Source organism: Nannobrachium achirus (genome assembly GCF_963921795.1).
Source record: "Nannobrachium achirus genome assembly, chromosome: 20".
NCBI classification, from domain to species: Eukaryota; Metazoa; Chordata; class Actinopteri; order Myctophiformes; family Myctophidae; genus Nannobrachium; species Nannobrachium achirus.
The window spans coordinates 27162718-27172890 of record NC_137827.1 but is presented as its reverse complement, the minus strand read 5'-3'; the positions used below and the strand labels follow the sequence as shown (position 1 = coordinate 27172890).

The following is a 10173-nucleotide window of genomic DNA, read 5'->3' as shown; positions in this document are numbered from 1 at the left end:
AATTACCTTTTAGATAAAATGTCATTGATGACATAATTTCGTTTACTTTTCACTGATACACACGTACCTTTGTGTGCTTTAAACAATTTAAAACTATGGGGATCAAGATACACAGGAAGACATTGTATATATTTAGATACTGTGTTTTATTGAGTTGTCACATAAATCATCATTCACATAATATACAATTGAATTTTTTAATAATGAAATAGAAAAAACTAAACAACACATTTAGTGTGGCTTTAAAAACAGCTTAAATCACAGTTTTCCTTTCTCAGAGTTCATTGAAACGAGAGACTCTTGCACCTACAAAAACGACAGGTGCGTTGAGGAGAGACCAAACAATGGTCCGGGGAACTGAATAAGAAAAAACTCCACGCACACTGTCTTCAAATGCAAAAGGGGATTTAATAGGTAATTACAACATTTCGGTCGTATTTAGACCTTCATCAGGCAATCTTTATGCCTGATGAAGGTCTAAATATGACTGAAACGTTGTAATTACCTATTAAATCCCCTTTTTTTGCATTTGAAGACAGTGTGCGTGGAGTTTTTTCTTTCTCAGAGTTCCACATGTCTACTGCAGTCCATGGTACTGCAGTGGCATCAGTTCAGCAAAAGCTAGGGTATGGCAAAGATGGGAGTTTTGTAATTTTTTTTCCAGGTTTCTACGGTTTCTTGGGCTGGATATGGCAGCCTGGAACGGTTGTTCAAGTGCAGCTAAACTTGAGATATTAGTAGTGCCACAATTAACAATAATGCATTGCACCTGTGCAGCTTTATATTTAAAAGTAACTTTTATTTTCCCCCCTGGACCCAGGGTATGGCAGCTGCATACCCCTGCCATACGCAATTGACTCCTGCGTGTTACTGGCGACACCCCAGACTGATGGGGATTGGTGCTCCCCCTTGCCTTTATCTGCTCCAAGTTGAGATGCCAGTTCCTGCGAAGCTTTATGTACTTGTTGCGGGCGAGATTCTGTACAGGCGTTGAGTCACTGAATGTCACAAAGCCAAAGTTAAGGCCCTTCCCACCGCTCTGCATGCTTGATACTGACATTCAGGACTTTTCTGTACTTCTCAAAGACCTCTTTGAGCTCTGCCTCCTTCACGTCACGAAGGATGTTTTCCACAAACAGTCGGTTGATGTTAGGGTACCTACAGTAAATCCCCACATCTGTCTTTCCCCACTCTTGCCTTCTTTTTGCCTCCTCTTGCTGGTTGCATATTTTTGTGTTGCTCACCTCCTGTTGGTTGCATATTTCTGTGGTTATCACCTCATCCTCCTGCTGCTGGTTGCTCATTTCAGGGACGCTCACCTCCTCTTGCTGGTTCAAATTCTTCTCTGTCACAAACGTGTTCATATCATAGGGTTCATTGTCTTCCAGCTTAGGCTCGCCTCCCTCCACATGGCTCCCACCTTGGTATGGCTCATTCCTTTGCAGAGAAGGGTGAGTATGTGGATGAACAGGTCTCCGGCCTTGCCCAGAGGAATGAGAGGCTTGTACATCTCTTTGAAAAGCTGTCCCATGGGAAGTGATATTTTGTTATTAAAAATAATGATAAAACTAGAGCTGCACTCTGTCGAGGTGCCAACTTGCGCCTTGTGCACAAATAGGCCATGTATGGCCTACTTGTGCAGGCAGCAGAGCGTGCCATGAGGTGCGCTCACCACTGGCATCACCAGGAATGGTGATGCCAGTCACCATGTAGCTGGCGCTACATTCCAATAGCAGTCATTGCTGTAGAGTTTCAGATTCAGTTCATTATACCAATTTCATCCAATCAGGAGAGAGAACAGAGAACCTTTGTTTTAACCACAAAATATCACAGCAGTGACAGCACCCTATGATATTCTCCTACAGAAGAATTTAACGATACACAATAATGAAAAGACAGAGCCCGCAGAGCCCAGACCATTCCACAGGGCGTTGTTGGACTGTCACAGTTCCATGAGATGGGTAGGACGGTTGAAATATACCCAGGAAATTGACATTCCTAGAACTGGAGCTGGTCCATTCACGCAGCAGTGCTCTCTGCAGGTGTCTGTTTGTAGGTCTGCAGAGCCAGCTTGATGTAGCCCGATCTCTGAGACTCCTTCTGGGCGTAGATCTTGAGCAGGTCTGTGCCAGTGGCCTGCTGGCTGGCAGCCTCCTGGGCTGACTCACTGTGAGGATGAACCATGTGGAACAGAGACACCAGGCTCACTGCATCCTGAAGCAGATGTCTCTGTAGCATGTCTACAATGAGTCCATCCACCCTGCGTGCGTTGACCAGGTACCAGGCCATGCCCCCTAAGTGTCTGCTGGAGTGTAACAGTGCATATCTGCCATGCTTATCCAGGTCTTCATAGGTGGCTGCATGTACCCTGATGTAGTCCGCAGAATCTGGCTCAAACTGGATCAGACAAAGGTCCAACATGTCTGTGTGACGCTCCTGGGAGAACACCAGCTTGAGGTTCTCCTCCTTGAAGATGGCTGGCGCTGTGAGTTTGCGTCCCTCTTTAGGAAAGTAGACCTGGATGAGCCTGTCTCTCTCCTCCCATGTGGCCTCAGGGGTCCCGCTGGGCTCCCACACGACGATGAACCGCTCCCTGTGTGGGATGTTGTAAGTAATGTCAGTGAAGACATAATTGGCTGTGTCTATGCCCTCCAGGATCGGGTCCACAGACAGCACATCATTAATCGGTTTCCTCTCAGGCAAGACAGGAGGCATCTTCAGTAGCTTCTTTGCCTTTTCAGTCGCCTGCCTGGTCGCCTCTTCCAGTTGCGCATCAGTCATGAGTTTGTATGTGGGTGGCTTCAGCTCCTGTTTGATGGGTCGGAAGACTTTCTGCAGGTCTAGGCCCGTTATCCTGGTGAGGATGTCCTGCACTGCTGGGTCCATGTACTGAGGCTTCACGTGTTCGTCTGAGGGAGAATGGTCAGCTGTTCCACTACAAAGCGTCCTCCTGCTGAGTCTGACTAGAAGATGTGTACTTTTATCCACATTTTTCACCCGAGAATAGCTTTGGAATAAACACCGTGCTGCACTGAGCGCCGCCATGATTGTTGTTACCTCAGAGGTCGCTTTTCTAACCTAGTATAGACTATACATGTCAGTGTGGCTATTTCTACAGACATGGATCTCCATATAGGGGCATAAAAGGGATTGTATGTGGTAAAAAGGGATTCTGTTAGTGTGGTTCCCCTGACATCACAGTGATGACATCAGGGATCTCCATATATGGGCAGGTCAGCCTCCATATATGGGCAGGATGACTTCAGGGATCTCTATATATGAGCAGGTCAGCCTCCATATATGGGCAGGTCAGCCATATAGGCATTGAGGTCAGCTAATAAGACTCTTTTACAGAGCAAGCTGGTAGAAGTATCAATTCAAACACTGTGCTTGCTGATGGTCTGTAAAATATAAGAGAATGTAATCTGTTTGTGGTGCTGGTGGCTAGACGGTTGCCAGACTGAGCTAGGATATGTATAGGCTTGACACTGGCTCCACCGCTGCAGCCGTTAGACCAATTGCCCTCATGTCCTGGGGAAAGCATGTTATTTGCGACCGAAGGTTGCAGTTGTCCCTGTGTAGACGTGAAGCCGTGAAGCTGTGTGTGTACACATTTTTACAGTCTATGGGTTGGTTCCCTTGACACATCACTGTGACATCACAGGTGACATCACCTAGGTAAAAGTCCATATATGGTTTTTCCCAGAATCCCTTTTATGCCCATATTATGAAGATCCCTGATGTCATCGATATATATCACTGGCCAGATGGCCAAGACATGGCCCATATCTGTGTGGCTGGTTCATATAGGGATATCCATGTATGGGCATAAAATATATTGTATGTGGTGATGTCATGGGAACCACTCTAACAGAATCCCTTTTATTCCCATATATGGATATCCCTGATGTCATCAATATTAAGCCCATATAACAGGAATTCATATGGGAATGCCCATATATGGTGGAAGACAGCCCATATCTGTGCGGCTGGTTCAGACAGGGATCTCCATGTGTGGGAATAAAAGGGACGTACTACAGTACATGGATCTCCATATATGGGTGGTCCGATATACTGTACATCACTGGCCAAATGGCCAAGAATTCGCCCTTTGTCAAGTCCTGCCCGTTGTCCCGCCCCTCTTTGCGCTCATTGGTTGCTGTGTCTTGGTGGGACAAAAGTCCTTTCTCTCCATCCACTACCATTGAAATTCACTTGCTTCTTATTGTTATTTTGTGTATTCAATTCTCATTTTAAACTTAATTGGTTTCAGTAAAAATGAACCTCTCAGGTGCAGTATAGTGACTGGGCATGTTTTTAAATGATGTTTTAGTTAATTCAGCATAAAAAAGACAGAACCAGGGTGGGACAAGGCAGAAAGAGCCTGCTGGTTGGTCAGTCAGGGATCAATCAGAAGGCTGACAAAGGGTGAATTGGCCCCTAAAGGGCGAAGTTGCATGTTGCCTTGAAGCGTCTTACTAGTTGTTTAAGTCAAGAACTGGAGTCTTTGTGATTTTGGGGAGACGTGAAGTATCGATGGGTTGTTTTTTTATGAAAATGGGGGCCGTGTTCCAGCCCTGGCGCATGCTACCCTGGCGTGGGATTTGAGGGCCCTAGCCGCCATGCACCCCACAGCCTGTCCTTCCCCCTGAGCCTGTGATGGAGTCCTGGGACATGAGAGCCTCCTGGACCTTCATTACTTGCGTCAGCAAAGCGAGGCGCAAGTACTGTTTTCAGTTTCATGTTTTTTCATCTGCGACACACAATATTAGTGTATATAATAGTATATATTATATATATATAATATATGATATATATTATATATATTCACATATTATCATATAATATATAATATATATAATATCATTATATGAATAAAAGGATATTGTATAGTATATTATATGATTTTATATTATATATATATATATATATATATATATATATATATATATATATAATATATATATATGCTAGTGAGAGTGAGAGAGAGAGAGAGAGAGAGAGAGAGAGAGAGAGAGAGAGAGAGAGAGAGAGAGAGATAGAGAGATTTTTACATTGGATATTTGATTGTCTCTATAAAAAAAATCTAGTCTAGAATTCTTTTATTACTATTTTTTATTATTATTCTTTAAACTACAACATTTCTTTTTTTCTTTTCTTTTTTACATTTTATGAAACCATCTATGGTAGACGGTTTCTAGAAAGACACACTTAAAAAGAAAAGGCGCTGTTGTTGCACCACGAGCTAAAAATAAAGTAACACCGTGCACGTTCACGACGCACGTTTTGATGTTTGTCATGCAGACAGTTACGTCAGAGCACAGAGGAGCTAGCAGAGTGAATGGTGGTGTTGTTGTTGTTGTGTTCATGTTCTTATTTAGTTGCTCATTAATATATTATCAGTTAAAATTCAATCTGTAGATTACAGTTTCAATGTGCTGGTTGGTAGATAAGCATCAGCATATAACAGCCATAATTATTTCATAATGCTTCTGAGGTCGGACGTTTTCTGTTCTGTGACATTGGCATGTTTGCTAACCCAGCTAGCAGCTGAATGAATGAATAGCATTTGATAAAGCAAAGGAGAGAAAAGATGCACTTGGCAGATTTCGCTGCTGGTTCCATAGGAGGTAAAACTATTTACATTTACATAGATATTGACTACAAGCTGACTATTTCATATTTGCTGATAGTTATCCACGTTACTAGCCCTGAATACATGACTATCATATACATGATATGATAGTCATGTATTCAGGGCTACCACGTTACAGAGTATGATTCAGGAATCAGGACAATGTCTATAACAACCTGCATTTCCCTGTCCTGTCTGTGGTAGATTTTAACATCTGTTTCCAAAGTCGTTTGATCTGATCCTTGTGCTTGCAGGAGCATTCGGGGTGGCAGTTGGGTACCCTTTGGACACAGTTAAAGTAAGTTAATGCACACACCAATTATATGCACAGTATTTTGTAATCATTACATACAGTAGCCACAACTTGCAACTCTAGATCCAAACAGAAAAGTCCTATCTGATTGTATTAAACAACGTTAAACTCACCAACATCCTCTTTCTATCTGCAAAGTGTTTAAAAAAAAAATAATAATAAATCCAAAGCAGACATGTTATGAGCTACTTTATGTCAATAAATTCCATGCATGTGATTAAGTGTTGGAGTTGTGTTGGATGAACTCTTTTTCAATAACACTAATGTCCTGCTGCCTCCTGCATTGTGTGCAATTTTGAAATGGGTGGTATGCACTACGCAGGGCCGTTGAGAGGTTTCAATGAGCTCTTCTAAACTCCAACACTCCAACAGAAAAAGAATCACCTGCACATAATTTACTAACAGAAAGTTGCTCATATAACATGTCTACAGTGTTTTTTTATGAAACAAACACTTTGTAGATAGAGTATAATTCAAGCTTTCAGTACAGCTGCAATGTTGGTGACAGTGCTGTGTTCTACCTGTAAGACACGTATATACAGCATCTGCTGTCAGAAATAAAAATATGAATAGCGTCTGCCCTTGTGAACCTTTCAAAGTAGAGTATTTGATTATTTTGATAGGCATTGTCTATGCACTGGTGTATACCCTGGCCACACAAATAGCCGCGGATCATAAATTATAGTATGCCCTCAAAAAAAGTCTAGAACACACTACTGGTTGGTGAGTTTAACAATCAGAACTTTTCTGTTTGGATGTATGGGCTGTCAATGGTTGGTGTTGCAACTCTAGATTCAACAGATAAAAAATCATTAGTGACTCACAGAGTCATAATTAGATCTGTGATATTTGAATGACTCTTTGATTGTGTTTTGTAGGTGAGGATACAAACCCAACACAAGTACAGAGGAATCTGGCATTGTGTCCGATCCACGTTTAAGAACGAAGGGGTGAGTGGTTCACACATCACCTGATTGTCCACCGTCACAGTGAATGTTGGACTTTGTGTCGCTACACCATTTCTGTGTGTTCTGAACTCACAATCCACTCTCTCTCTCTATCTCTCTCACACACGCACACACACACACACACACACACACGCACACGTATTGCCTCATTCTTACTTATTCTTACTCTGAGCCGGTATCTCGTGTTAGTCCAGTGGTTCTCAACCTTTTGAGGCGACGACCCCCAAAATAATAATATTTTAACTGGGGACCCCCAAGCCTGACGAGCACTAAGAGTTGAGGCATTACATTTTGTATGACACGGTTCTATTGTGAAAATGGCAGATCTACATGCTCATGTGAGCATGTAGATCGCCTATTTTCACAAATTATGCCTCAAATTTTTGACAATTTGTCCAATGTTTAATTTGTCATTTTAGAGGTATTAAAAAGTCCTTAATGTCAATGTGCATATACCCTCTATACGCTTAAACTTTATGTTGGTTTGTTTACTGTTGAGAGAGAAAACAAGGTTGCACATTAAGGTGATCATCCGGGGACCCCCCAAAACAATTTGGGGACCCCCAGGTTGAGAACCACTGTGTTAGTCTACAGTTTCTGCCATGACAAGTGGATGCCATGACACCCTAGGATGCCGTGATGCAAGTCCAGATGTGCTGCAGGGTATTGAATTTATCAATATCTCTTCGGTTTAACTACTTAGTAAAACGGATCTGAGTTGCGCTGTACTTGGTGCGTTCTTCTTCGATCTATACCAAAATCTCTTCACCAAAACAACAGTCAACACATCACAACGCAACACGTTGTTAGCTCGTAGATCTGTTTTTGGTGAACGTCCCCCCCCCCCCCCCCAGAATTGGAGTTCAAGTCGTTACTTCAAGTATAAAGTTATATAATGGAAACGTTTATTGTCTCAAGTTTTCCTCCTGACATATTGTAAAGAAGTACATATTTATGTACCGTAATATGACATAAATATAAGGTGATATAATTCAGGGGTGCCGTGGATGAAAAAGTCATTTACAGGGGTGCCCTGAGCTAAAAAGGTTTTAGAACCACTGGTCTACAGTAAGTGAGCCCACTGTGCTTAACCGTGTCTTACTGTCTTTCCCTAGGTGAGAGGCTTCTACAGGGGCATATCTATGCCTGTCTCCACTGTTTCACTCAGTTCCTCTGTAGTGTTTGGGACCTACAGGAATGTCCTGCAGTGCCTCCGTCAACTACGTCACGGGAGTCCCGAAGCTCTGCCTGGCAAGCTGGACATCTTCTTGTCTGGGGCTTCTGGTGGAGTGGCACAGGTGAGCTTGGGCTTTGAACACTGTCAAACAGACACTGTCGCCATGATGACCCTTGTATATAAAATTAGCATATTATACTGATGCACTACATCCATAGGAAATAGTTAAATAAGTAAGTAAGTCGGTCAGTGTGGCTTATTGTTTGTATAAGCCAGGGAGTCTATCCCTGTTTTATGCACTAGACGTCACCTCTGGGAGATGGATTGCTGAGATGGAGAGCAACACCTACCATCAGCCATCCCAGTCTTGCTGCACCTAAGCAGTGCTACTCATACGCTGAGTTGGCGGTGCCAGGTATCTAACCCAGAGCCTTGTGGTCCAAAGGCAAAGTAGCTAGTGTAGCAGTGAACGTGGAAGTAGTGCACTTATACAATCTATCTATGCACATATATGGTTTCAGTATTAAGCATGCACTCACACGTTCATAACTACAGTTTTGGCATGCTGAAACATTGGCCTTGAATGTTTAACAGGTAGAATACAGGTACATATTTAAAAAATGTTCACGGTACATCAGTAAATGCATTATTCAATTACTAAAAAGTAAAATAAAAAGTTAATAGTTGATTAATAGTTTCATCCCTAAATCATTCTCTTCCTCTCTTTCCCTTCTCTTTCGCTTAAAAATACTCAATAGCCGAGCAACACATTGTGATGTGGCGTGTTGTGACCTTGTAGCTCAGCTCGTCATGCGCCACTGTCGTATGATGAAGTATGAATCAGGCTTCACTCTGCCTTTGCACTCATGCATTTTCTAGGTGTCAGTGATGTCCCCAGCGGACATAGTGAAGGTGCGTTTGCAGTGCCAGATGGCTCCCTACCAAGGAAGCTCACAAGAGGTTCCAAAGCCAAAATACCGCGGCCCAGTCCACTGTCTGCTAACCATCGCCCGTGAGGAGGGATTCCTGGGGCTCTACAAGGGAGCCCAAGCCCTGGCACTGAGAGATGGACTTTCCTTTGCCACATACTTTACCACCTACCACATCATCTGCGAACAGCTGTCGGAGCCTGGGCAGACCCAGCGTGGTAAATCAAAATATTTCTATGAAAGTCCTATACTGTAAGATATACTGTAAAATATTTATTAGGAATAAGCTAAGTGTTTTACTTATATTATATTTCTTTCTACTTACAGAGTGGAAAGTGATTATGCTGGCAGGCGGTCTGTCTGGGATGTGCGGCTGGTGCATCGGCACACCCATGGACCTGATCAAATCTCGCCTGCAGATGGACTGGATGGGCGAGCGGAGATATCGAGGCTTCTTCCACTGCATTGTGGATTGTATACGGTCTGAGGGGCCTTCTGTCCTCTTTAAGGGCCTGAGTCTCAACTGCATACGTGCCTTCCCGGTCAACATGTCAGTATTTGGGATGTATGAAGTTGTGATTCGCCTTCTAAAACCCTCAACTTGATTCTGAAGGCTGCATCTTGGTGTGTGTGTGTGTGTGTGTGTGTGTGTGTGTGTGTGTGTGTGTGTGTGTGTGTGTGTGTGTGTGTGTGTGTGTGTGTGTGTGTGTGTGTGTGTGTGTGTGTGTGTGTGTGTGTTTTGGTAGATCGATTTTAGCAATTTCTTTCCTATATTTTAAAGTGTTGAACTTGAACTTTGGTTTCCCTGGGTTGTGTAGCGACGTGGCCATCATGCATGCAAGTTTTATTCACTCTTTGCATGGCAAAATGGTTCACAAAATCAAACTTTTAGCATATACTGTAAATGAATACAAACAAAGTGCTCCTTTGGCTGCTTTGAAGGCCAGCATCAGTGTTTTGTATTCAGTGCGGGCCACGACCGGGAGCCAGTGAAGGGAGCAGAGAAAAGGGGAGATTGGGACCGTCTATGAAAGAAAGTGGACCCTTGTAATTTTTATGAAACCCTCCCAAAATAAAATAAATGTATTAAATCGTATCAAATTTATATTTTAATAAAAGATTTCAAATATTAGTTTGATTAACTGTTGCAA

General features: G+C 42.8%; 2 protein-coding genes across 2 annotated transcripts; one reads left to right on the top strand and one right to left on the bottom strand.

Moving 5' to 3' along the window:
• Positions 1-2019: 2019 nt before the first annotated feature.
• Positions 2020-3045, bottom strand: LOC308305789 (small ribosomal subunit protein mS22-like; the record flags this gene model as incomplete). Its single annotated transcript, XM_080750661.1, has 1 exon — positions 2020-3045. One exon carries the CDS (start codon positions 3043-3045, stop codon positions 2020-2022), a length of 1026 nt encoding a protein of 341 aa, XP_080606787.1.
• Positions 3046-5372: 2327 nt separating this feature from the next.
• slc25a47b (solute carrier family 25 member 47b) lies at positions 5373-9627 on the top strand (the record flags this gene model as incomplete). Its single annotated transcript, XM_080750097.1, has 6 exons — positions 5373-5630; positions 5890-5933; positions 6827-6898; positions 8032-8214; positions 8973-9240; positions 9350-9627. Exons 1-6 carry the CDS (start codon positions 5594-5596, stop codon positions 9625-9627), a joined length of 882 nt encoding a protein of 293 aa, XP_080606223.1. The 5' UTR covers positions 5373-5593.
• Between the last annotated feature and the right edge of the window lie 546 nt (positions 9628-10173).